General features: G+C 53.4%; 3 protein-coding genes across 6 annotated transcripts in view; all 3 read right to left on the reverse strand.

Annotated features, from left to right (window-relative positions):
• SETD5 (SET domain containing 5) overlaps positions 1-4,357 on the reverse strand; it is a 66,109-nt gene extending 61,752 nt beyond the window's left edge. Inside the window, exon 1 of one of the 2 annotated variants that reach the window (XR_008821260.1) lies at positions 4,191-4,357. The gene's annotated coding sequence lies outside the window, so the exon portion shown is untranslated. The remainder of the gene's footprint in view (positions 1-4,190) is intronic. The other variant, XM_056334783.1, reaches the window with a different exon arrangement.
• Positions 4,358-5,523: 1,166 nt separating this feature from the next.
• Positions 5,524-15,980, reverse strand: LOC130148825 (SRSF protein kinase 3-like). The gene is made up of 11 exons (XM_056337857.1): positions 15,799-15,980; positions 15,513-15,621; positions 14,950-15,037; positions 12,550-12,637; positions 12,202-12,308; positions 9,919-10,081; positions 8,631-8,716; positions 8,073-8,180; positions 7,561-7,630; positions 7,382-7,474; positions 5,524-6,016 (listed from the first exon to the last, which is right to left on the reverse strand). The coding sequence occupies exons 1-11, from the start codon at positions 15,842-15,844 to the stop codon at positions 5,829-5,831; spliced, it is 1,146 nt and encodes a 381-aa protein (XP_056193832.1). The 5' UTR covers positions 15,845-15,980; the 3' UTR covers positions 5,524-5,828.
• Positions 15,981-19,798: 3,818 nt separating this feature from the next.
• PLXNB1 (plexin B1) overlaps positions 19,799-27,065 on the reverse strand; it is an 82,600-nt gene continuing 75,333 nt past the window's right edge. For 2 of the 3 annotated variants that reach the window (XM_056337269.1, XM_056337270.1), the window contains 5 exons: positions 26,264-26,424; positions 25,872-26,019; positions 25,097-25,161; positions 24,931-25,006; positions 19,799-24,543 (listed from right to left, as the gene is read on the reverse strand). In XM_056337269.1, coding sequence (XP_056193244.1) covers positions 24,259-24,543; positions 24,931-25,006; positions 25,097-25,161; positions 25,872-26,019; positions 26,264-26,424 — 735 coding nt within the window. In that variant the 3' untranslated portion in view covers positions 19,799-24,258. The remainder of the gene's footprint in view (positions 24,544-24,930; positions 25,007-25,096; positions 25,162-25,871; positions 26,020-26,263; positions 26,425-27,065) is intronic. The other variant, XM_056337272.1, reaches the window with a different exon arrangement.

The raw sequence follows: 27,065 nt of genomic DNA on the forward strand, positions 1-27,065 counted from the left end.
CACAGTTTCAAGATGTTGTACTCCTGCTGCATTAGTCTGGAGCTTCTTCCATGATCAAAATAAGCAAGAGGTTTAGGCTAAGCCAGATTTATACAAAACCGTCTCTAACAATGTAAGTGTAAACTCACTGTGCGCTAACTCTTGCTACAAGTCGGTCATGGAAGCAGAAGACTGGCTGTAGAAACACTAACAGCTTTAACATCCATAGTCATTTTTCTTTTGGTTTGGAAGAGAAAAAAAACTAAATAGACAAGTAAAATGCAAAAAAAAAAAGTCTTTATTTTAAAATCACACAGAAGCTTAAGTTTCATGGGGCGACTGAGATTTAATATCTCACATGCTGTACATTTAAGCATACATTTAACACTTTGAACTAAAGTACTGCTACCACATCCTGTATACATAAAAAACCCCCTTTGCCTATTGCAACCTTTCTTATATACTACACATAAGACAAGATTTCACTGGCAACATTTCAGAATTACACACACAAGCAACACCAGAGTAAGAACACAAATGTGCTTCTGTAATACAGTAATATTGCCATGAGAACAATGATTTTTGAATTTTCAAACCTCTGAACACTCATTATGTTTGTTTTACTATTGCCAGAATAGATAGAAACATTTTTATCTCATCACATCATTCAAAGCAAGTCTGTAAGAGTCTGATCACCCAAAATGGGAGAAAGAATAGACTGGTCAGACCCATAAAGTACATGTCTGGGACATCACACATTTAGTTCTCCCTTGTTTGCTTCGCACCTGGAAGTCTGAATTCAAATTGTCTTTTTTTTTTTTTTTTTACTACTTCAGGGAACATTAGGAAAATTTAAATCAACAATTGTTGGTTGGTTTTTCACCCCCAGAAAAAGAGCATAAACTTTTGCATGTTCTGGGGTGCCAGTTCAATGCCATCTCTTTCCTGTGGGTTCTATCAACTTTACTTTTCAAAATAAGATCTGGCTGTAACCGAGTCCTCTTCATAAAAAAAAAAAAAAAAAAAAAAAGATTTAAATGTACGTCAGATTTCACTGCCCACCTTGGGGTGGGGCAATCTCAGCCAACATTAGCTAAGGAATATTACTTTCAGGTCACTTGGGCTAAGACAGTAAAATGAAAAGCCAGGGCCTTGTCAAAGCAGTGCCAGTTATCCAACAGGATGCGAGGCAGTGGACTAATTCCCCATTATAACACACAGAGAGACTGTAAACAACACACAGAGAGACTGTAAACAAAGACTAAAGGGCCATGAAGATCACTTGCTGTATTTTATTAAACCAAGGAGCTAGTTTTCATACTCAGAAAATCCTCAGTTCATTACTGTTGTCATGTCACTCCACGCTAGGCAGCAGACATCACGTTCAGCCCCAGTGATGGATGCGTTTTAGGTGGGTTAGAAGTTGCTCACCCCACCTTGTGAAACAATTTGGGTGCTACAGATCCTCAAACAGAAAAGCTACTTGGAGTTTGGCATCTACCACATGATTGCTGCCAGTCAAGCGGATTTAAGGGCACATTTTAATCTCTCTCACGTTATTCTGGTCCTGGAATTTTTGCTTCAAGCTCATAGTAAATCTGAGTTTGGTAACTCAGGCCAGGGCAAGGGGCTCTCCCCATTATAGGTGTTAGTTTACAAAGATGGCAGTTGTTTTCCAATGCTAACGTATTCCCATGCTGCATACCTCAACTAACAGTTTCATCTTTAACAAATGCACTGGAATATGCTGATAGCTCCAACTCCAGAACACAATATCATACAGACAGCAGCCAGTGCCAAATGGTTAGTTAAGTAGATAAGAAAGGCACTCATTCTTCCTTAAAATAAAAAAAAAAAAAAAAAAGGAAGCTATTGCAGTCAAGCAGACAAAGTGTGGATAGAAGCTGGCAGATTCCACAATACATAGTCACGTCGAAAATGGCCTCCTCCTGCAAACTGTTCCTTCATCAAGCATTTGAGTCAACCGAAAGAGAGGAATTGTCCCTATTATTCACAGGAGTTTCACCTCCCTGTTCCACAGCAGAGCAGCATTTTCTATACATTCTGACATACAACTACCTAAGAAGCACAGAGGATAAATTCTACTCTGCAGCAGAGGGAAAACTCCTCTCCCCTGCTTTCTGTTTCCAGACCCAAAGTTGAGCCGGGCCTTTATTTTGACTGTTCCCTGGTCTGTGAATGGAAAATCCCTCCTCAGCACTAGCAGGCTGGTGTCTGCTGCACACACCCACCGCACACAGCAGAAATTCCAGTCAATAAGGCAAGTGGGGCCCAGGCGATGGAAGGGGAGGAAGGAGCCATACAAACAATAAGAAAAGCATCTGGCTGTTACTGGCTGGAAAGGAGACTGGAGTTCAAAAGAGACACGACTGCAGCTTTCACTTAGCAGGAAGATCATATCAATTCTCGCTGTCCTACTTTTCACATGGGCCAAAATATCTGGGAAGGGTAACTCGGGGTTTCCAGCCCGCGCTTTCTTTAATGCGATTCCAGTAACTCCAGAACAGCGACAAAACCCACCTTGTAGGTTTTTATCCCACCCAACCAAAACATCCCCCTGCTTCTGCTCTGGGCCTGTGGAAACGGCCTGAAAAGTAAAAGCTCTTTGCTGAACGTGAGCCAGCCATCTCTCCACCACCACACTAATGGAGGCTGCTCTGCTGTCCTTCCCTGGAGATAGCAGCCAAGTCTACTGAAGCTTTTCTCATAGCAACCACAGCTCCAGAGCCAACAGCAGCTGCTGTCACTGCCTTACACGCTTACCCACAGGATCCAGAGCAAAGCAACACCCTCCTCCCTGCACCTCTAGAGCAAAGGAGAGCCACAGGGCTGGTGACAAGATGACTTCCTGGGTCAACCACAAGAGAAAAAAAAAAAAAAAAAAGCAAAACTAGTATTTCCTATCCAAGGGAAAAGGGGAATCTCCTATTTCTAATGAAGAAATCGGAAATTCTTTTTCTGGCTTTAGGTTCTGGTAGTAACACCCAGTCACAGTGTGGGGCAACCACCTAAAACCCACGGTGTCCCAGTACACCACAGACGCCAACATCAAGTTCTTCCAGACCCGGCTGCACCCTTCTCACGGGGGGAGGCGTTCGCCCCCTGCCCCAGCCGTACCCTCGGCGCTGCCATTCCCTCACGGAGCAGCCATGCAGCACCGTGCCCTCTGCAGACCCACCCCCCCCAAAACCGCACGGCCCACCCGGGGATCCCGGCGCCCAGCAGAGGAGTGCGGGGACACGGCCGGGAAGCGGCTGTGACCGCCCCCGCGCCGCTGCTGCACCCATTTCGCCGCTGCCACGGGGCCACGCGCGGCCTCGCACCTCGCCTCCTGCCCTCCCCCGCGGCCGGCCCGGCGCTGCCCGCCGCCGCTTCCCCGCCCGACACGGCGGTGAACTCCGGTCACCGGCACCCAAGGACGAGCCGCCGGGCGACAGTGACCTTGCCCGCGCCGGCGGAGGGAAGGCGGCGGGGGCCGGAGCGGGACCGGGAACCCACCCCGCGGCGGCCACGCGTGACGGACGAGGAAATGCAGGAGGATCCGCGCTGCAGCCCGCGGCGCCGGGCGGGCCGGGAGCAGGGGGTTACGGGGGAAGACGCCGCACGGGCACCATGAGAAAGCAGAAAATGCAGGTCAAACACCGCCTCCCCCGAGGCCCAGAGGGGCCGGCGGCTCGGGGCGGGTAGCGGCGGCCGGGGCAAGGCAGCGACCGCCCGGAGGAGGCCGCCCCGAGACGGACAGCAACCCCTAAGCCCCCCCCGGGATAATAGGGAGGAAAAGGGGGAGCGGAGGAGGCCAGCCTACGGCGGGGCTTCCCCGCCGCTCGCCTCCACCGACAAAGCCCCGCGGCGGGGCCCGGCCCCGGCCCCAGCCGCGGCCCCGCACCGACCTGCCACCACCGGCCCCAGCCCGGCCGCCGCGGGCGGGCGCGCACCACCGGGACCGCCATGATGGCCCGCGCCGCCGGGCCGGGCCTCCCCCGCCGGGTCGGGGCCGGGCCGGGCCTCCGGGGCCGCTGCCCCACCGCCACGGCGGGGCCCTGACGCCCGGACACCCCGAGGCTGGCGCAGGGCGGAGCGCCGGGCCGGGGCCCGCGCCGGGAGCCCCCCGCGGCCGCCCGCCCTCCCGCCTGGGCATTCCCTCCCGCCAGCCCCGTCGCCGGGCACGGCCGGTACCCGTCCGCGCCTACCTGGCCGGCCCGTTCCCCGGGCCCCCGCGCGGCACTAGGCCCGGCTCAGCGCCACGGCGTCTCCTGGGCAGCCGGCGGGAGCAAGCCCTCGGCGGCGGCCGCGGCGCCAGCCCCTCCCCCTGGCAGCAGTAGCGGCGGCTTCTCCCCGAGCCGGGCGGAAACGGCACTGGGCGCACGGGGATCCCCGGCGCCGGCGCCAGGGGCGCCCCGGACACGCCCACTCCCGCTCCCGTTGGCTGCCACGGCGCTAAGCCCCGCCCCGCCGGGACGCCCGCCGCCGCCAGCTCCCCGCCCGCCCACGCTTGCCATTGGCCGACTCGCCGTCCGGTCCCGCCCGCGCTCCTGCCTCAGTGGGAGCCGCGCGTCCGCCCCGCCGCTCGCCCCACGGTCCTGGCGCCCCATTGGCGCGGTGAGCTGCCAGTCGGCCGGCGCAGGGGGGCCGCAGGGGGGGGAGGAGGAGGCGGCCGCGAGCGTCGACGCGGTGCAGCCAGGCGGGCTGCGACAGAGCCTGCCGGCTGAGCCGCGCTACGTGCCGAGGGGCGGGGCCGGCGGGGCCCGTCACCGCCCCCGCCGAGGCGCCGCTCTCCGCGGGGTAACTCCCGCGTCGGGACACGTGGCAGAAAGAAGGGGCGGTGCGGGCGCCCCAGATTCCTGGGCGGCAGCCGTCGCCGCGCCGCGCATGCGCGGGCAGGGAGTGGAGGGGGCGCAGGGCGCAGGCGCAGCGGCGCGGGAGCGGGCCTGCCGCTCGGCACGTCCGCGCTGCGGGGGGGTTGGGGGGTGGCCCTGGGTCGGGGTCTCGCCGGGGGGGATCCGGGGCCCACCCACCACCGGTGCCTCCCCGTGAGGCCTGGCGGAGCGCGGGTGCCGCGCCGCCGAGCTGCTGGGCTCTGGCGGGCCCTCCTGAGGCGGGCGGGAGGGCAGGCCGTGCCGGCAGGCCGTGCCGGGACCGCCGCCTCCCGTGCAGGCCGGGGCCGGTGGGGCGAGGTGCCGGCAGAGCGCCGGAGCCCGCAGCTGGCTGGTTCTCTGTCCCCGGAGCCGCAAACAGAGGGCGTGGGGCGCTGAGCGCGGGGCCGGCTGCGTGGGGCGGCGGGAAGGAGGGGCGGCGGGCCGGTCGGGAGTGGCCCCGGGTGCGGCTGCCCGGCCGCGGGACTGTGCCCGGTGCCCAGGTGCCGCGTCCTCATTGGGAGCAGGGGGAGCGCGGCCGCCCCGGGGGAGGCGGGCTGGCCGGGCCCCAGCTGCCGGGAAGCGAGCGCAAGGACGGCCAGGCGCGGAAGGGCCCTTTCTCCGGCTTAAGCAGCCCTGCAGACGTCGAGACCGTAGGACGTTAATTGCTGGTTCCAATTAACGCTGCGGGCGGACTACGCGAGCTGAAAGGACGTTTAAGGAAGGCGAATGGAGCCCCGGTGCGGGAGCAGCTGCGGGACAAAGCCGGAGACACCGCCCGCTGCCGGGGTCGCTGGGGAGAGGCCGCGCAGCCGGAGGCTGACGAGCCGCCAGCGCCTGAGGGGTGGCCCGGCCCCGCCGCCATCTTGTGCGCAGCGCCCGCCGCCCCCCGCCGCGGCAGCCGGGCCGGGCCGCCGCCACTCTGGCCGGGGGGGGGGGGGGGGTGTCCCGGGGGGCGAGGGGCCGCGGGGCCGGTCAGGGCGCGCTGAGCCAGGCGTGCTGCAGGCACTGGGCGGCTGTGGCGCGGCGCTGCGGCGCGTACTGCAGCGCGGGCAGGAGGAAGCTGGCGAAGGGGGTGACCTCGTGTTGCCTCCAGCGGTGCCTGTCCGCCAGGGTGCTGTGCAGGCTGCGGGGGGAGAGCCTGGAGAGCCGCAGGAGAGCGCCTAAGCAAAGACAGCGTAAGCACAGCGCCTTAGTTACACTCGCGAGCCTGAGAGGCTGCGGCTGCTCGCCTTGTAGAGTCATCCAAAGCGTCCTGAGGGAGCCCTCCCTTCGCTTCACCCTCCTCTCGGTCTGCTTCGCCCGCGCTGCCCCGTGCGGGCTGGGCCAGCGGGTGTCTCTCAGAATCGTCTACCCAAGCTAGCACTTGGAGCCTCCCCATCCCTGAGCGCTGCTCTTGGGCGACAACACGCCAAGAGCGAACGAGGCATTCCCAGGGCAGCCGTGCGGCTGCTGCTCCCTCTGCCTGCCCACGTGCGGCCCGCACTGCGTCGGCCACTTCAGTGCCAGAGCTCGCCAGACTCTGGTGGTACATGTATCTGTGCCCGCCAGCTCGGCGGGGCCCAGAAGCATGCCACCGCTGACCGAGAAGCTATCATCCCTAGTAGCACACTAGTGTCTCATGTATTTTGTGTCTACCAGCTCTGCGGGGCCCAGGAGTGTGCCACAGCTGACCGAGGAGCTATCCTCATCCCTAGCAGTATGTGGTGGCATGCAGCGATTCAGGTTAGGCATATGTGGTCAGGCCAGTTTGGTTCGCACAGAGAATGAATGTAGAACAAGAACTAGTTTTGACTCATTTCTTTTGAGCTCTGTAGTGGGAATAAGTGCAAGAAGAGGATGGGAATGTGCTGGGAGGTGCTTGTTAAACTGCAGCGTAAGGCTAGCACTCGGCACGGAGTGACTTGGGGGGAGGCTGAGGCTGCGTGGCTGGTGCGCGTGAAAGCAGAGAAAGAGGATGATAGACTAAATTGCAGAAGTTTGGAGTCGTGTGATGCCTTGAAGTCAAAGACAAGGGTTTCAAGCCTAATGAGTCAAAGGGAAAGGAACTGGGGAGAATAAAACAGAAGAGACGTTACAGTTGGGTCAGAAGGCTAAATATAACAGCCACGTTGGAAGGATATGAGTGTCCCATTCCAGATCATCATTGTTCTCTGCCAGTGAACGGGTGAAATCCCACCAGTTACGCACTTTTCGGCCTTCCTGGCATGTAGCTGTTTCCTGTCCGTATTTCCATTCTCTCCAAATCCAAAGGAGAATGAATGGAAATGTTTTGCCTATTGGGTGTTTGCTATGACCATTTTTCAGGATCTTGCATTCATCCCTGGAATGCTCCTGGATTACAAAGGTAGGCAGGGTAGGGAGTGTTACTGCTGTTCATGAAATCTCCACTTGTGTTCTGTTCCTGCTTGTAGCCTGTATTGTGTAATGTAATTTGGGGGGGGTGGGGGGTTGTTCAGTGTGCATTAAGGAGTGTGTCAGAGATCCACAGTGATTTTTAGAGTAAACTTCCTCACTCCAGTTCTTACCTGGCCTGCTGAAAAATTTTGTTGACTTGTTCCAGGAGAAAGCAATTTGAGGAGGAATTCTTCCCAGGAGTTCAATAATACGAGCAACGTGATCTAGACAGAGGGAGGGAAAAAACATCTAGATACAAAGATTGTGATGCTTCTGTCAGTGAAATGAATAAAATTGATGGGAGTCCTACCATCATCTCTGGAAAAATATTTCCCAGGTTGAGGATCGAAGAGACACTCCCCAGTTGCCATTTCAAATGCCTTGACAGGGAGAAGTAGCATTGTTAATTCACGGTCTGACTTTTTTTCTAACTCACTAACTTGAGCTTTTCTTCCCCATTAACTGATAGTACCAATTTCCCTTGCTGCTACACAAAACTGATCCTAAAATACGGAAATATTCACACTGGTTTGATCTGTACGATGATGAAACAGCACCTTTAGCTCCATCGGGATGAAAAGCAGTATGTGTCTGACTCAGTCAAGCCTATGAGTTAGCATATATGGAGTGTGAACTGCCTTACAGCTTAAACTAATTAAGAGTCAATTTTATCAGCAGCATACTTTCACTCCAAAGTGAATGAGTGCAGACTGCCCCTTTTTTCCTTTTCAGCAAGGAAGTTTTGTATATAGGTGGGTGCTGCCCCTGGCCTGTTATTGTCCGTCACCCCCTGTGCACGCGCAGCGTCGTCCCCAGTCCTACCAGGCAGCCTGTGCTCCAGATGTCCGCAGGAGTGCTGTAGTCTAATCCGAGAAGCACTTCCAGGGCACGGTATGGCTGAGTCTGTATCTTCTTGGAAAAAGGCTTGTACTGAAATGGAAACAAACTCCCTTCAGTTAGTGTCCATAAACAAGTGACCACAACACTTGTGCTCACAAGCTTCCTGCACGGCGAGGAGGACGCTGCGGGGCAGAGCCAAATACATGCATTAAACTGCACAGGGCACAGCCGGCACGTTCTCAGCCTCACTGACACAAGGGTGAATTTATCTCCCAACATTTCACACTGAACACTGTTTTGAATTTCTAATTGTAGGGACCATCTGCAAGCTGAAGAAACGTCCAAAGTTGGCAGCGTCTCCAGGAGTACGGTGCCCAGCTCGGAGTCGGGACTGCTGAATATAACACCCCCCAAAACTGGCACCTCTTCAGCACACTGAAATAGCTATTCAGCTGTAAAAGGACAGACACGCAGGGCAGGATGGAAAGAAACACACAGCATCCTGCATCGTCATGGAACTGAGACTCGGGGCAGACTCACTGTCCAGCACGCGCTGCCCAGATCTGCAATCTTCACTTCTATGCTCATTAAATCAGATTCTTCCAATCGATCGCCAAGATCACCTCCTAGATGGAAAGGACAGAGAGAAACCAGGTCTTTCCAAACCAACAGGTAATACATCAGTTACCACAGGAAAGGCACGTATGCCTGCCTTTAAAGCTTTTCAGCCTAAACGGTCCTAAAATGCTTTTTATCACCAATAAAATGCCACCTCTTTTTTTTTTAGGAAACACAAAGGAAGAGCTGGTACCCAGTCAAAATCTAAGAGGATGTTTGGGAGGACAGTAGCTTGGAGTGGTGTGACCATGTACTCCTGTCCTACTGCAAGGTTCCTCTAGCACCAAGGTTAAATTACTGTGGGCCTGGAGGATAGCACATTCTACCAGCGCTAGCCAGACACAAAACATCTGTAATGCCTCCTTAGCCTTCAGCAGTCCTGGCTGTCACAGACCTTGGACACAGCCTGCTTGGCAAGCACCATAAAGGTTACATTTTCATATGACCCCATAGAAGGGTAATTTTTGGTCTACCGCTTTACAGTGAGCTGTCAGTCTGTGCCTAATATTGTGCTTTTCTGCTCCAAGCAAAAGACTCAGTCATTAATTTAGCATTCCCTGATTGCCCCAGAGTTCGAAAGACAAAACAGCACCATCGTGGGAGAAATGCTCATGGGAGAACATCATGCGAGGATAATATAAAGGGTCTCATTGCTGAGAGATGAGCTGATCTCTGAAGAAACTCTCCAGCCCTATGTCTTATTTGATATTCACACCGTTCTCTGCAAATAAATTATTTTTCAAAAGGCCTTGAAGATTAGCAGTACATGCAAGTCTCCCACAAACCTCAGAAATACAGGAAATAAAGAGCAGAAGTGTCGTACAGCTTTCTGATCAAATAATTTTGTATGTAAACCTTTCAGTGGCTGAAAACAAAGGAACTAATCTGTACCTAAAGCCATAAGAATGAGCTCCGAGGTCGTGGTGGAGCTGTTAACATATGCCCATGATCTTGTAGTTGTTCTCCACACAAACCTACCTGCAAGAGCACGTTTCTGTAGGTGCCTTGAGCAGCTTGTAGCCTCTCAGCCTGAAGTTTGTATTGAGCAGAAACAGAGCGGCCTCTCAGCAACATAAGCTGGCTATCCTGTTTTATACTGGCCATTGCAGGAGATGGAAACCTTTCCTAAAATATCTGTACCTGCTGCCTGTGTTTCCCTCCTGGCAATAAACACTTAAGTCCCTTGTTAAAAAAACCGGGGAGTGCTCACCTGGTCCCTTTAGCCTCAAATCTGTTCTCTGGCTGCAGTCGAGTGTATCAGGCAGAAGCCTTTGGAGGCTTTTGTCATGTCCGTACAGCAAGATGTTCTCCGGTTTGATGTCCGCGTGGATAATGCGGCAGCACTTGTGCAGGAAGTGCAGCCCTGCCAGCACCTGGGCAAGCAGGCAGCAAGTCACATCGGCAACGCGAGGGTCCCCACCGCTCCCCGCCTGGGCAGCTGCCAGCGCTGTCGGAGCAGTGGGGCGCAGCGGGTGTGCAAGCTGTGCATGTTCGGGTATCAAAGAAAGAGGGCACGGGTGATAACTACCCACAAGAGGTTCTGTGTAACGAGTGTCCTGTACTAAGCTGGAGGTGACACCGGTTGGGGTGGCCCCGTGCGAGCTGGCACAAAGAATTTCATCACGCAGCGCTGCAGGAGGAGCAGGCGCTGGAGCCCCACGTGCCCAGCACGCTGAGCGAGAGGGGGCCTGGGGAGCCCAGCATGGAGGTGGCTGGCTGGGGGAGGTGAGGGTGACACACTGCGTGAAAAGCCACAGGTACCAGCATGGACAGGCAAGAGGACATGGAAAGAGGACAGAGCTACAAGGAGGCATTGCGATCGCAAAGCTGAACTTTCTCCTGAACAAACACTTGTGTTTGTATGGCTTTTATGTCCTAGACCACCCTGCCTTCCTGCTGATTATCATTCGAATGGAAGTTGGGGGCCAGTTATAGAGTGACATGGCATGGGAGGGCGTCCCATCGTACAAGGAAAGGAAAGGAGGTGTAGCATAACCCAGACAGGAGGAGGGAGCGCATGTAGAAAGGACTTAAAGGCAGTGCAGGAGAGCCATGTAGGGAAAGAACGGCTTACAATGGAGCAGGGAGAGTCTGCCCTGTCACAGGGGAGAGATAAACAACGCCTACCAGAGAGAAGCAGTCACTATCAGGAATCAGTAACAGCAAAAAGGCTACTGGGAGAGTTACATCTGTTTTTTAAACACTCTGGTCAGTCATAAAGGGCTGGCAAATATTCTCTGTATTATCAAATTCTATTCTGGGATGAATACCAGCCCCAGGGAAATATCACCCTTAAATGGTAACTGTGAAACGTGGGGAAAGATTTAAGTAGCTAAACTGGAAGGAATCAGAAGTAAATACTGCCCCAGTGCCGATCCAAAGGGGGAAAAAAGATTCTGAGATTTTACAATTACAACAGATAAAGGAATGGATTAAGCAAAAGGCTTGGGTGTGAAATGGGGCACAGAGATTAATGCCACTGCAGTTTTGTTAGTGGAGATTCTTCAGAGGAGGAAGAGGTTATTCCAAAGAACAGGATGAAGGAAGAAGCGCTTTTCTTTCTTAGTGTCCCTAGAAGGGCATAGGAATCGAGGTAGCAAATCTTCATCTTGGCAAGCGTGCAGACCTCTGATAAACCTCAGTATGAGAGGCAAAATGTAATTTTAACTATTCTGGGGGCTCACTCAGGTTTCTCATTCCTTAGCTATTCCCAGCCAATGCATAAGAAACTCAGTTTTCACGATTTGGTTGATCAGCACACTACATCCTTACAGGGGATGAGGGAAGAGCTGACCCTGTGCAGGAAAACCTCAACATGGGTGGAGGACCAGCCAACCAAACCTGCAATTTAGAAAGCCCTGGAAAGCCCTCAGTGCTGAGGGAGACCTTGAGCAGCCTTTGGTGGTACCGTGCAGATAGCTGCCAGACCTGCCACTGCCACCCGCAGCTGGATGCCAAGGCGAATGCCAGAGGTCTGGCATTGCCGCCAGACAGGACTTCTTGGGGCAGCAGGAGGGCAGAGATACACATGGTTTGCCCACAAGAAGCACAACTATGGCAGGCTGTTTGTCCCCCTGCTACTCCTGTGAGCAGCGCAACTGCTGGAGAACTCAGTGATTACTGAGACGATGGGAACACAAGTGCCAGCCCGAATCCCCGGTGCAGGTCTGCAGGCTGCTGGCTCTTCGTGGCGGTGGCCCCAGCTCCTTCCCAAACCCGACAGGGCGAGCTTGGGCAGTAATATACAGCGAGTGCCCCGGTATTGACAGGGAGGTGATGGCTTCCCACACTGCATTTTAATTAACGTTTTATCTCCTTAGACCCAAAAGAAATAGTTACTGTTTTCCTTAAAAAGGTGCGTGCCCTGGGCACCCACGCTGTATTACCCCTTCCTTGGCAGATGTAGTCAGGGGGATCATGGCAGATGACCCCAAGATGAAGACTATGCCAAGAGTCCCTCGGTGCCCTCACCCAGTTCCAGCTAAGTTCTCACCTGCTGTAAAGATTTTTTCACAAAAGGCAGAGGCAGTCCCTGGGCTGTGTAGTTGCCCATCAGACATCGCAGGGAGGGACCCAGCGCCTCAAACACCAAGCAAGCATGTGGGAAAGAGTCAGGGATTCACTAACAGAGAGAAGATGCTACCACCAGCCTTTTGCCCTTCACTAGATCAGCCAAATATCTCCTTATCCAACCTCTCTCCTCCAGCCACCTCCACGTGCCCTGGCCCTGCTCGTCCTCTCCATGGGAGCAGAGCGCTCAGCTTTGCATCATCCTGCAGCTCTTGGAGGCCAGCCCAGGCTTTGCTGACCCAGAGCTGCAGCACTCTCAGCAGAAGGATATGGAATCCATTCTCTCCGATCATTCTGAAGTCATCTAATAAAGAGACGATGTTCTCTCCTGCCTGGTCCTTCTTCTTCATACTGCTCACCTGAGGGAGGATTCCAAGAGCTGCAATTAGAGACATGGATATGCACAAGGACATCTTGCACCCATTTTACCTTGTTCTACAGACTTTTTCTTCCAGGAGTTGGCACCTCCTGACAAATCCCATGAAAACAGCATCAGGGAAACCAGGCTCCAAACAACACAAGCAAAGTCTATTACCAAGGAATGTTTCTGCATGTTGTCTAGCTCTTGACCAGGTGGGACCATCACCCTCACAGTGTCTGAGTAACTCAAACCCATCCTGCTAACAGTGTCTAGCACACTTCTTGCTGCTTATTCTATCCCATGGAGGCCCAGAAAGTGCTCCTGGTTGTGCTGGCAGGGCATTCCCCTAAGCACACAGCTCCCTGCTCCCACCAGCAATGGCTGTCCGTTTCCTTTGCCCTTCTGCAGCCTCTGCTCCTCCTTAGGGTGGGAATGGCCTTGTCCCTCCCCAGCTGAGAGTAGCAGGCTGGGACCTTTTTTTTAAAAAAAACATACATTCCTTTCAGCAATTTCTGGCAAGGGGCTGCAGAGTGGCAGAGACTTTGTCTTTGGTCACTCCAAGGCTGCCTGTCCTACTGGAGTAGAGCCGCTTCCATGCCTGGAGGAACCCAGCGGAGCAGGCTCCCTTGGGCTGAGGAAGGGTTGGCTACAGGCAAGTACCACAGAGATCTGTAAGACACAGAGTGGTGGTGGATGGGCTGACTGCAGAACTTTCATAGAAGAACCAGGTGGCATCAAACCTAGTGCTTGGGAAGTTCGAAAACAAAACAGAGGAGGTGGCTCTTCATGCAGCACAGTGGGCAGGTGGTGGCAGTCCTTGTCACAGGGGACTGCAGGTGATGAAGCCCGCATGGGCTCACAAGAAAGCAGGGCAGGTCTCTTGAAGGTAAATCCACTAATTACTGCCCACACAGACATCGCCCTTGGCCCAAGAAATCTCCAGCTGGAAACTGCCGTAGGCCAGGGGAGCATTCAATGGGAGCAGCACCCTGCGCTTAGCTTGTCCTTACCCCCAGCTGGGTATCTGCTGCTGGCTGAACCCCCGGTCTGCCCAAGCACAGGTGCTGCGGTACCCCCAGCTCCTGCACCTGCACGGTACACTGGCGTGGCAAGGTTTCAGGAGTTTGCTCTCACAGAGCAGTGATCCTGGTACAGCAGTTCATAGGGTTTGTTTTTTTTCTCTTCACAGCCATAACTGTTGGGATTTGGGTTTGGCACATTGTGGAGATGCCAGATCTGCCTGCACCAGTGACAGGAGGTTTGTGCTGGCACAATGGAGGTGAGCAGCCACGGAAGCGCAGCAGACCAGATCGTCTCTCCTGCCAGCTCTGCGGGCACCGACCACCCTGTGCTGGTGGGAACAGCCCTGCGGACCAGCTGTATTCTGCTGAATGGGAAGGCGCGTCTTTCAGAGAGAATTGGTAATAAATCAATGGTCAGGCTCGGTCTGTGTGCGGGATTGTGCTGATGTGTAGGAAAGCAGCCCTCTGATTGCATTAAATTAGTGCCCCTTGGTCCTTCCTCTTGCTTGACTGGGTCTGGCTCATGTCCCTTTGGATATGGCCTACAGATTTACAGGTGTGAACTAAGTCTTTCTCAGACCTGTTGGAGAAAGGCCTCAGAGTAATTTGAAATGCAAAATGAAATGCTTTTGCTCATCTAAAGCTGATGTAACTTTGCATTTAGGCAAACTTCAAGAATTGTAACCATGACCTTTCTAGAACTAGCAGGTCAAGCCATCTTCAAAGGCAGCTAGCTGAGACCCAGATGCAGGCACCTAATTACCACATCCATTAGCAAAGGCTGGAGGAAGCTTTCTGACTTCAGACGTTTATTATATTTTCACTACATCCTGCTTTTTTTTCCCCCCAGATATTTCCTTTTCCTTCAGTATCAGCATTGTGATAGACCAGTGTCCTCTGAGCTGTGAATGACACAAATGCAGCAGACACACTCCCATCTCCTGCTTAAGAACATTAACACTTTTTCTGTTGATTATCTGCCTCATCTTTCTGCAAGTTCCCCCTATTTACTGGATTTCAGTCTCAGCTGAAAGAAATTGCTGACAGGGCAAGTAGGACACAGCCAGCATGTCTCAGTATGACAGAAGGAAGGAGAAGGTGCCCATTTCAGAAGCCAGTGCTGAGCCAGGGTAGTTTCTATGAATTCCCTAACTTTTGGGGTTTTTTTCTGTTCCCCACCTAGCTCCTCAGACTGAGACCTGGAGGGAGAAGGGATGATGAGGCTGGTACTCAGATGTGAACTCAGTGGCCATCCCCACAGAGCAAAAGTGCCCCAGAATATACATACACAGCGGAGGAGAGCGACCTCGTCTTTGGCAGCCTCAGCAAAGCCTTCCCTGCTTTTCAGGACCTTCACAGCTACTTGCTTCTTCCTCCTGGGAAATGAATCACAACTGCCAACCAATGCAGGCCAGAGTGGCCCTGACCAGCAGCATCTCCCCTTCTCCTTGCCACCCAGCCCTGGGCTTCCCAGGGAGGTGCTGCCCTCCTGCAAGCAGCCTTGCCCGTGGGCGTCCCTCCTGGTGATGCTGCCGGCATCTGGCAGCACAGCTGCCCCAGGGACCAGCAAGAGACTGGAGAGAAAAAGGCAGAGCACACATACTGCAGGGTCTGAATGAGAACAAAAGCAGAGCGAGGGCTGATGCCACCTTATTTATGTTCTTTGGTTTCTGAGGACCAGCTCTGCTCATTGCACCCCACTATCTTGCTGCCAGGTTTGCCCTGTGCTTGAGGGACTCCGATATGCTTAAGGCATGCAGCTGTGCTCTGCTGCTTCTGCGAGAGCAGCTGGTTGTGCCCAGGAGACCAGCCAGCCCTTCCCACCTCTCTGAAAAGCACTTAGCCCCTCACCTCACGTCCTGGCACAGCCAGACGGTGGCAAAGGCGCCGCAGCCCAGCTTGCGCAGAGCCTGGTATTGCATGTTGAACACGTCTCCTTCACGCATGGGGTGGTGGCCTCCTGCGGGGACCATCACCAACAGACATTACTGTCATCTCTAAATGCTCCTAGGCTGAAGGAGCAGCTGAGGACAGCCATCCTCCTGGAGGAACGGCCAGACAGGTCCTGGTGGCCTCCTCTGGCTTGGGAAGAGTGTGGCACGATCTTGGCTCTGGAGCCACATGCCCGAGGACTGACCTGTGCAGTGGGCTGCTGGCATCTCCTCCTGCACCTGCTCCTCCATGGCCCAACAGAGCAGCAGGTCCTGGCACGGGGGGACAAAGCAGCAGAGAACCGGGTCGGGCACGGGCAGTGTGATCTTCAGCACTTTATTCCTTTAAAGAGAGTCGGAGAGCTGCAGGGCAGCCTTACTTCTGCTGCATGCTGTGCACACTGATGCCCTTTCCTACCCCCGCTGTCCCTTCACCCCCCTCCTTCCCATCCTCTTCATCAGCCCCTGGAGCGGGCTGTTACAAATGTTTCTGGCACTTCACAGGGGCAGGGATTATTTTAAGAGTGCAGAAGAGGAAAGCTGGCAGGCTGGGGCCAGGCAGGGATCCTGGCGGTGTGCAGCCAGGGCCAGGTGGGTGTCTCAGGTTTCCCTGTGCCCAGTGTGGATTTGCAGGGGCTTAGCAGGGACTGTGGGATCCTCTCCTACGAGGAAAGCACCCACTCCCCATCCCCGTCCCAGCTGAGGAGGGCACATCTCTGGGCTTTTGCTGGCAGAAGGAGCATCACGCTCCAGATGGGCATGAAGCAGGACCTGCATTTAGACACTGCAACACTGCAGATCTGCCTGCAGCCCAGCTCCAGGGCCGGGGCACAGGTTTGTCCCTGACTGTCCTGTGATACCCTAGCAAGAGGCTGTGACGGAGGGGGAGGCTGTTCCTGGGGTTTGTTACTATGACAGCCCAAGGCACAAACACTGAGACACTGCAGATAGACTGATGCAACTGCTGTCCCCCCACCTCGCAGCACCCGTGTAGAATTGGCTTCAGCACCAGTCACCTGAAATTGCAGCCCAGAACCTGTGTTGCTAATGGAAATATAGGTGTAAACTGCCATAGCTGGGGTATTCCCAGTCCAGCCTGCCGTAACTTGGCAATGCCACTTGCTGTACGGCTGAAGCTTCAGGCTAACACACATTGCCAGAGCTTGAGACAGGTGATAATAATCCCAGCAGACCATTAGCACGGGTAGAAATACTGACCTTCAAATCCTTCAAATCAGGTCACTAAAGCTAAGAGCTCGTCTGTACTGGAGGATTTTCAGAAATAGTTCCTGTGGGATGGAGGTGGTGGGAGCGGTGGGAGCCACATGACAGGGAGTTGTTCTGGGACACCAGTGTCTTCCAGGTGCTGAGGCAGAGGCACAACTTCCTCAAAAAGCCTGAAGTTTCCACCTGCTGATGCTCCTCTCCCCGCGCAGCAGCCAGGGATGCAGCCTGCCTTGGGGCACTCGGCAAGCTCCCGGCACGGTTCCAGCTAAGGGTCAGACTGGGCTTGAGACTAACCCTGGCAGGGACAACCCAAACTGCCAGAGCCAACACTGCTCTGTTCACCCTCCGCTTCCATGTTTTTACATCTCTAGCCATGGCATTTTTACACCTCTAACCCTTCAGAACCAGTCTCTTTTAGGCATAAACCTCCAGGAAGCTGCATGTCTGTACAGCCACTCTTTTACTAACATCTCAGCTGTGAAACACAGGTGATATCAACATTTTCCTTATTTGTGCGCAGACTGAGCGTACCAGTAACCTCACCAGTTCCTGCACCACCAGAATCTACCGCGCCCTCTTCACTCACACTGTCAGGACAGCAGGGGCTGATCCGCGAGTCCGGCAGCAGCCTGGAAGATTTTATTATGTCGCCCACCATTTGCCTGCCAAAGGAAAGCTCAAGAGTGTGTGCAGATGGCAGTTCAATGGCACCTTCCCTAGTTGGATTGTTACGGTAATAGGAGACTTTTGGTGGGAAAGTAACTCCCAAAGACAGACTCAGTGTAAAATGCACCCCAGCACAAGGGCTGACGGAGCTTTTGGGCAGCTCACCGGGCCCTGATGTCCCTTCTGCTGCCGAGGCGAGGCAAGTCCACCCAGTGGCATGCAAGGTTACCTCCATCCACCCTAGCTAGATGGACGCACTGGCAAAGGATGAGGAGCGTTGCTATGCAACTTGCTACAGGTGAGCGAAACATACTTTTCTAAGTTTTGTGATAAAGGACAATCAGTGCTTTAAAGTCCTTCATCGCTTCATGTCTTTACATTAAAAGCAACTGTTAATTTGCTTTTGTCATTCAAAGCTACATTGTACAGACCTACTGGCTTGCTGCAGGCATGGGCCAGGTCAGAGAACTTCAGCCCAAAAACATACTGGTCCTGCCTGGTCTGCGGGAGCCACAGGCAGGGAGCAGAACTTCGCCTCCAGCCTGGACAACTCCACCTGCCCTGCACGGAATGGCACAAGGAGCTGCCTGCCACCAGTCACGCCACCAGCGCCTGGTCCTCTGGAGTCACAGAGCTCACCAGAGCAACACACCTTCATCTTCTGCACAAACACAGACCTGCCAAGCCCTCGCTGAGTGCGGCATCCCTGTAAACTGCACCATACAGTGTAAAGCAGCCCATCAGGGTCTCCAAGCCCCGGGGGCCCTGCGCAGACTTACCGTGCAGCAGCTCACAGGCAGGGCACTCCGCTCCGGCATCTGGCTCATTCCGGAGCTCCCTAAAGCCAGATCCCAGCTGGTCCTGCTCTCCTTTCAGTCTGCGCTGCCCAGGAGGGGTGTCCTTGAGCAGACCAAACTCTTCTGCATTGCTGGATGGACGTGGTGAGGAGCGGGGCAGGGTATCGGATCACAGCACCGCTTCTGGGAACAACCTCGGCTTCGGGGGAGCAGGAGACCTAGAACAGCTGCGGTGGGTTCATTTTACTGCTGGCCTCTCCCTGCCTTCCCTGGCAGCAGGTCTGTCAGCCTGCTATGGCTCTAGTCTCCACAGCAACTATTTATAGAGGGAAATTCACAGGTCCACTGAGATGGAAACGGAGAAATCCTTCCCCTCTGGCTCCTCCGTCCCCAGAACGGGGCTGCCTGGCACTTCCCACCGCTCCCAGCAGCCTGTCGGCAGGACCAGCCTGGGAGAGGGGCCAGGCTCCCCAAGCCCACCCATGTGCCGTGCCACCCAACCCGAGGCACGCCAGCCTCCCCCAGCAGTGCCTGCAGGCAGCCGAGCAGCACCGCGGCGCGGTGCTGGGGACCAGCGCCCACCTGCCCCCGCCGCCCTTCCGCGGGGAGCAGCCGGGGCCGCAGCGCCTTCCCCGCCGCGATGGGACACCAGCACCCACGCGGCACTGATGAGCAAACGGCCACACAGTACAAATCACATTATTATTATTATTATTATTATTATTAAACACCGCCCCCCCCCCCCCCCCCCCCCCCCGCACTGGGGCCCCGCTGCGGCGCAGCTCAGGTTTCCGCACCGACTGCGGAGCCCGAGCCGCAGCCCCGCCGCAAAGGGTTAACCCCGCAGCAGCTCCCGGAGCAAGGCCGGGGGCTCCCGCAGCGCTCCTCCGCTCGCCGGTGCCCCCCTCCTCTCACCTGCCGCCCCCGCACTAAAAATAACCGGGGGAGGGGAGCAGCGGCTGCGCCACCGGGGGCTGAGCCAGCGCCGGCAGCGCCCGGGGCACCGGGACCCGCGGGAGCCAGGGCAGCGGCACCCGGGGCGGGGAGCTGGGAGAAGCCAACGGTACCCAGAACTCAGCCAGTAAAACCAAAAGGAAAGACAGGACAGACGGGCCAGGAGCCAGCTTTATGTCTGGGAAGAGCCGTGCAATTATTGTAAGAATTATTTTGCCAATTTCGGAACCCCGCTTCCTGCCTGACGCTGGTGGCCAACAGCGAGCACCAGGGACCAGCACAAACTGCACCTTAAGGAACCCCCTCCCCGCTTACCCCCGGTGGAACCCCGCGACCAGAGCCCCCCCTCGCAGCCCCCCGCCAGCAGGGATGGTGTTCCAGCTCCGGCAGCAGAAGTGCCACCAAGAAGGCGGCACCAGTGGAAGGTGGCACAAGGTTATCTCAAAAATACCTCACAGACTAGGGAGGGGGCAGGAGGGAAAAGGGCCCCTGCTCTTGGCACAACTCCCAGCTCCTGCTGCTCGAGTTTCCAGTTAGGAGGGAAAAAACGGGGAATAGCAGGTTGTATATTAAAATTTATTGAATTATTGTGTAAGAATTCTCTTTATTAAAATCATTTGGACTCTAAACTGATTATTTACAGACAAAACCTTTTATATCACCAATAGATTCCTACATCTCGGAACAGTATCTACAAACAGTTATTACACTATGTAACAAAATTCAGATTTTTTTCAAGCTTTTTATATTAATTATTAATTCCAATTTGACAAAGACAGTACCTCGGGTGCTCTGAGCAGAACTTAAGGTGTGGCAGGGCATAAATGCAGGTCAGGCCATACCGTAACAGACAGAGAGACACCAAGTCACAAAGTTGGGAGAGGGCAGAGTCACCAGGACAGGACCGGGAGAAAGACTATTATAGAGCAAACACACTGGGTGTTCTGGAAACCAAAAAAATCATCCCAACAAGAAAGGCACCAAAAAAGCAGCATCTCGCTGCCACTGGGGCGTACCTTGAAAAAGAAATGGCATTCCACTGAGGCAGTAGCATCCAAGAACCCTCTATTTTAATTTAAAAAAAAAATCAGCTATAATTTCTATCAAAAAAAAAAAAAAAGCTTCCAGGTACAATCTAGTTTGCCACCAGACAGATGAAAGCAATTGCTCTCACATCTACATCCCAGGGATGCCAACTACTCTTAGTCATGCCAACAGGAGACTTTCAGATACACTAACGGATATTTGTCTTAATACTGATCAGTTCTCGGCGTTTCATCCAGACCATGGTGGAAGCAAGTTCCTTCCTCTGACCACAGTACTAAGTAAATTTTAATGCCTGCTATTCAAGAACATCCCCTTTCTGCGAATACGATTAAAGCAGCGACGTCCCCTCGCTGCACTTGTGGTCTTGCAGAAGGGGAATGGTCAGCGCACTCTCAGCCAGTGCCCACAGAACTTTCTACCTGTAAGAAAACAGGAATATACAGAGAGGATTCTCCATCCTTAAGAAGGAACGTCCATCTCCAGAGTGTTTGATAAGCTGGTCATGGAATCAGGCAGAGACTAGAAGAAACTTGGAAGGATCGTGAGGAATAAATAAATAAGTCTTCCCTGCAACAGGGATTTTCATAATGAAACCTGTTTTGTGCAAATTTTTAAATGCAACAGAACCCTGTTGTAGTAACAGATTTTTGCCACAGGAGAGGGGCATGGACGGAGGGGAGAGGGGCCATGCCTAAACACCCAAGATGATTCCAGCGAGGGGCCTTTAGCGTGTGTCGCAGGGGAGCGGGATGCCGGTATCTAGAACACCAAGGACAGACAGATGGGAAGAGACGGGCACTACCAGCTTTCCACCCTCACTGCACCTGCACAGGGCAGTGCCTCCTGCCCAGCCATGCAAGGACAAGATGAAGATGTTAAACAAGTCAATCACCTATGTTTAGCTCTATTTTGAAGTCTTGATTATTGCTCCAATAAAAGCAGACTTTCAGAGATACACTCGGAGAAAGCAGATCACATCCAACACCCAGGAGCACGACCGAGAAGCAAAGAGGACGTGGAGCCCACTTACCCCACAGCCTCGGTCAGCCACACGGGCACAGGCTGCGCTCTCAGCACAGACACCTGGACTCTTGTCACTACGACTCCAGGAGAGCCACCAAGTCCTCCTCCCTTTGCCAATGGGTGCCGGATTCAGAATTAAGCCCCCAGCCACCCTGTTACAGGAAAGTACAGAGATAATTCTGCAAAAATAGGGACAGACATTAACAGTCTGCAGAGCCGTAAATCCAGCCGAGAGCCTGTGGCTTCTGGCAGGCACTCAGTGAGTTGGAGAGGCCACAACTACACCTCGCTGCCTGGGGCACAAACTCCATCCGTCAATGCACAAGGGAACAACGCTACTCTGCCACTGCACCTGCACCTGCCTCAGACCAAGGAATCACCTCCTGCAGCTCCTAAGGGAATGGGCTTTACTAATTGCACTGTATCTGCTTTTTCCCCCTTTCCATCTGTCAGTCATTTCCTCCACCCAGCTATTTTTGGGCTGATTTAATCAGATTTGGTTGAGACAGAGGCTTCAGAGATGCTAAACCCCTGTAAGTTTTGTGGAAATGGGGTGGTCAGGCAGGAGCGAGACCCAAACTGGTGCCCACCTGGGGGAAGAGAGGCAAACTGTCCCCCGTCTTCTCCCCGGCAGCAACCAGCCAGTTCACCTGCTGCTCTGTACAGCAGGACAGGAGCAGGGGGTGGCACTGAGATGCTGGCCATACTCTGGGCACACAGAGTACCTGGGCATATTGCTGAGAGAGGGTCACAGGAGAGAGCTGGCTTCGTAGGAGGAGAGACCAGCATTAGCTCATTGTCACATTGCTCAGAGAACAGTTTAGCAACTGTGCACGGCTCGCACAAAGCCACAGGGCTGAATCGATAGGCCTGGAATTACTGCTATATGCAATCTAAAGAAAGGCAGGGACACGATCCTGCCCTGTTTTAGCTCTGGTCACTCCTGGCTCACGTGATCACATCCTCAGGGAAGTGACAGAGGAGTCAGACCTGTCTACCTGTCCCAGGCACGCAGGACATCAGCGTGGAATTAGCAGCAGGGGGTAAGAACAAGTAGGGTATCCTTATAAATAGGAATTTGCTCCCAGAAGGACAGAGCGCTCTGTTCACAAAGCCCAGGAGCTGAGGAGGGAGCAGCGAGGACCTGCCTAGGGACAGCTGGCAGCTAACTGTGCTTGTGCCCACTCCAGCCTCTCCTTCCTCACACGAATCACCCATTTGCAGGACATCTGACGCTCCTGGAGAACAGCGCACTTGTGCTTCACGGCTTCCTTGAGTTCACAGCTCACCAAATAACCCTTCTATGTGCCACAAGAGGAGAGTCTGGGAAATGAAACTGAGTAGGGTGTAAGCAAGCCTAATGGAAGAGCACACAGCTAAGCCCTGAAGTGAGCTGCGGGGAAAAGCAAACTGTTGTTACAACAACAGAGACATCTATGAGTTATCCCTGCAGACAAAGCAGTGGAGAAAACTTTGCTCCAGTGCTGACAGACGTTTGTCAGTAGAAGTGCACAGAGATACTTCTCCAAGAAAAGCTTTGTCTCAAAGCCACAAAATTAAAACATTCTCCTTTAGCATTTAAATACATTAACTTTCTGAGGGTATTTACAAGTCCAGTTCAGAGCAGCAGAACAGCTAGACACCGGAGGAAGGGGAAGTGGCACAAGGCAGTTGTGCTTTTTCAAAGAGCAGGGCAACTCCTGACCACAAGGAACCAGGAAGATGGATCCTGAGCTGGGTCAGCGGCGACTGAGACGAGCCAGGCAGTGACTCTCACATGCTGAATTTGTCCTGAGGGAAAAGGTGAGGGGGTGCTGTCCATTTCCAGTAGGCCCCTGGGCAAGCGCGCACGCTGGTGAGCACGTTACATCCAAGCAGGTGTCGCGCACAAGCTCTCAGAGACTAGAACACTGGGGAGCAAGAGACTTTCACCATCAGACACTCTCCTTTCTACATCCAACATCCAGAACCAGTGGGGACATTGCTGCAAGGAAGTTTCTCAGGTGGGATACTGCAGGAGCGCTCACTAGCCGGGGACAGAAGCTGGCACAGCTGTCAGTGTGGGGAAAGCTTCCCATGTCCCTGCTGAAGTGAGCAGCTGCAGGGGGACTCCCAGCGTTGGCAAGGGCATCTGTGCAAGGCCAAAGACTCCACAAACACGGTGCTTGGTGCTGTCACCTGGCTCTTCAACAGCATCGTTTGGAAACTTGGCACATTCACGTAACACCTGTAGGAAGGAGCTGTGTGGTCCCCCTGACAGTCTGCTAGAGGAAAAACCAAAGTTTGGGTTTTTTTGTTTTGTTTTGCTTTTAAAAAGAAAAAAACTGTAAAAAAATATTCTCTGAGATGCAAGGACGCTTGTACTTTGTACTGCCTCGGACATCTCTGTTCATGTCACCCGCGGGTTCCTTGGAAAGTCTGGTTCCAATGGCAGCAGGACACCCTGTGTATAGCTAGGACGAGCACTGTCCCTGTTCAGCCAGGGGAGAGCAGTCTGTCTGCACCTGTCACAAATCCGTGACTTTATTCTCCACAGCTGCTGCAATCTGTTGTAGTCTATATCCGAGCTGCATCTTCTGTGCCGTTGGGTCTTCTTCCAAGGCAGTAATGATCTACAACGAGACAGAGCTCACTGGCAGCCTTTCTCCTGCACACAACACTGCCAGCCAGCTCAACTCCATGCACGGGGGGGGAGCCCCAGGCTGGAATCCAGCACGCTCAAGACTAGAGCGGCTATGCAGTAATTCATCTCAAATTAACCACCAAGTAAGTATTCTAGATTCATCCTAATAACTTACAAGCTCCGTAGCGCAGAATGAATGCTAAACTTCTCACCTGAAAATGATCTCTTTAGTAAATGAATCTGAACTGCATTTCATTTCTGAGTATTTGGATATCAGCGTCAAAAAAAAACAAAAAAAGAAAAAAGTGTACACGAAATCCCAACAACCTTCAAGTTAGAGATAAATCCTTTTTTGCGACTTCCTCCCTCCCTCCGATAAGGATAAAGCAAACATATGACATGGAAGTTACACATGCCAATGAAACAATACACAGCGTTGTAATAGTCTGGCTGCTCTTGATTACTAATTCTTGGAGGTTTGTTGATTGGGTGGTAAAAGGAGAAGGGCATGTGTTTCTAGCAGGTATGAACACACTCACCTGGTCATAGTACTTATTGATGTATTTGTACAATTCATGTAGAGCCACCAGGGAATTGAGGTCACCTGAGTAATTCTGAACATAAGAGAGGGAGTTAGACAAAACTGTGAGACACCTAACAATTGTTCTTCTAAATTCTGCATCCTCTCAACTCATTAGGAAATGTGCCTGTTGCACAAAGCAACCAGTTAGTTCCTAGCAGGGTTGGGGGCGGGGGATATAATAAATAAATAAAGTCACACAATCCTTGCCCTGAAACATTGACTACACTTTTCAGTGCTAGCTGGGCAGACCCTCACCCTCCTTGTTGTGCCACAAAGCAGAGCAGCACTGGGAACGGGCAGCGTGTTTGAGCCAAAGTGCACACTCAGCTGGAGTATCTCGTCTTTGCATTACTAACTTTCTCTTAGATGCACAGGTGAGGGGCCAAGGTGACTTCTGAAATCATTTTTTTTTACTTACCCGTGATAGCTCAGCCAGGGCAGAGTTCATCTCCTGGTCACTGGCAGAGATGGTCTGACGAATGTCCGCATAATACCTACACCACGGTACACAGGCAATTAGCATAATGTTCCTCCTACCCTCCTTGTTACTGCTTAAACTATGACTCCTCACATTCATTGCTTACCTTTCCACCATCTGCTTGTAGCGAGGAATGTCCCGGGCATAAAGCAGCTTATTGATCGGAGAATCCTTGAACATCCAAAACCAGAACTGATTACAAAAAGCTCCTTCATCATGCTGTGGACTAACCTTAGCAGGTAACATCATCACCGCTATTTTCTGTCTTTCACTCAGGATCGGGAATTTTGTCCTCGCATGGAGAGACACTTCAAACACCAGGCTCCCCTTCTAATAACGCAGTCTGAGGAGCCACGAGGTGTGTTGCTGAAGGGACCTCTTGGGATCCCTAGTCCAGCCTTCCACTTGGAGCTGGGTGATCACCAGTATGAGATCACATTGGCTTATAACTTTGCATAGCCGATTCCCCAAATCCTCCAGAGATCCACCCATCCTGTCTCTGGTGACCTGCACAGGGCTGTTCCACCCTCGGCACGGGGCTAGTAGTGGTGGTAGGTTTTCCTAATGGGCAACCTGAATCTCCCAAGATGCATCCTGTGACTTACACTGCCTGCCACAGCCAGCTAGTGTTTACACTCTGTCACGTAGCTGTAAGCTGTAAATAAAGAGCATGCAACAACTTCTATATGCTAAACAAAATCAGCTCCTCTCTCCTCTCTTCCCAGGAGTCCCCATCACTCTCCTGTGCTCCAGTGGCACATGGGAGCAAGGATGGGCCACGTCTGCTGTCCCAGTGGTGCTACATACACCTTATTGCCTCCCTGGGGCAGCGCTGCTCAACCACCCGTGCCAACCATGCTTACCTCTCCCTCTGTACTTACCCGCCCTAACTTATGGTCAGCTATCGTACAGGAGTCCATGAAGGTCTGCGCGATGACCAGGAGCACAGCATCTACGTTATCTGATGTCTGCACATCAAAAACAAACTGGGGATTCTTGATGATGTTGATCCAGAACCGCAGGGGTAGGCTGCAGAGAAGACGGAAACGCAAGAGAGTATCAGCAAAGGTAGCAGCTATGGCGTTGAGATATGGTGCACATTACTCCACCTCTCAGTTTGCCCTCCCAGCAAAACCAGCTTTTCACACCAGGCTTTGCTGCCTTGCACTCCTGTTTTGCTCCTCCTCAGCAGAGGAAGGTGCTATCGCTTTGCCGGTGATCAGCTCTAGACAGCTTAGCAGTGCCTCCTCTGGGGTCCACGGGAACACCGTACCTGTTTGTCTTCCAGATATGGATGGTCTCAGGGTCTGCGATCCCATAGTGTATCGCCTGCTCATCCAACAGGTCAAAGAAGTATTTGACTGCCAGAGGGACAGGGCGGTTGGTACTGAGGATCACCTGGAACAGGTCATCCACGAACTTCTGCAGAGTGCCCTGCAGAGAACCAAGCAGAACAGTCAGCCCAGGCCTCACGCAGATGACAGGTTACCCTCTTCTGCTCAGCAACCTCCCCTCACTGGTCCAAAGCTACCTCTCCTCCACTACAGGGAACAGCAGCAAAGGAGAAAGGTGCCAGCAGTTTCTGGGACAGAGGCCAGGGAGAAACTCACAAACAAAGCAAAATGCAGAGGAGAGTCAGATGTACTCAGAACCGCTGCAGGTAAAGGGGATTGCTGCAGGGGAGAGAGCTTGCCATGTGATGGAATGGCACTGAACCGCAGAGAGGGCCTAGCGGAGGAGGACTGCTGGCTGCCAGCAGTGGGATTCAGCTGCAGAGGAACAAGGCGAAGGGGTTTGTTCAGCAGCAAAAGGAAGTTCAGTAGATGTGGGAAGAACACAGGCACTGCCTGGCAAAGCGCCTGGGCTGTCTCTTGAGGAACAGTACTAATGCAAGCAGAGCACTGCTGGGGAACCTGGATGCCAAAAGCTGATTCCTTCTTGAGAACCGAGCAGAGTGACAAGTTCCTTTGTCTATTTTTTAACAATGATACGGGAATAAAGCAAAAAGGAGAATGTGAGCAGGTGCTATGCGTGATTTATGACTGCAGCCGAATCTGTACATGACTGGTGGTACT

Source organism: Falco biarmicus, chromosome 4, assembly GCF_023638135.1.
Source record: "Falco biarmicus isolate bFalBia1 chromosome 4, bFalBia1.pri, whole genome shotgun sequence".
Classification (NCBI taxonomy): Eukaryota; Metazoa; Chordata; class Aves; order Falconiformes; family Falconidae; genus Falco; species Falco biarmicus.

Bases quoted from the DNA above. Each gene is read 5' to 3' on its own strand.
- LOC130148825 (XM_056337857.1), bottom strand. From the start codon at position 15,844: ATGGAGGAGCAGGTGCAGGAGGAGATGCCAGCAGCCCACTGCACAG. The intron at 15,038-15,512 runs GTGAGGGGCTAA...TTCATTTCCCAG, and splicing joins TGGCTGTGCCAGGACGTGAG to GAGGAAGAAGCAAGTAGCTG. The intron at 8,717-9,918 runs GTGAGCACTCCC...CTTTCCATCTAG, and splicing joins TTTGAGGCTAAAGGGACCAG to GAGGTGATCTTGGCGATCGA.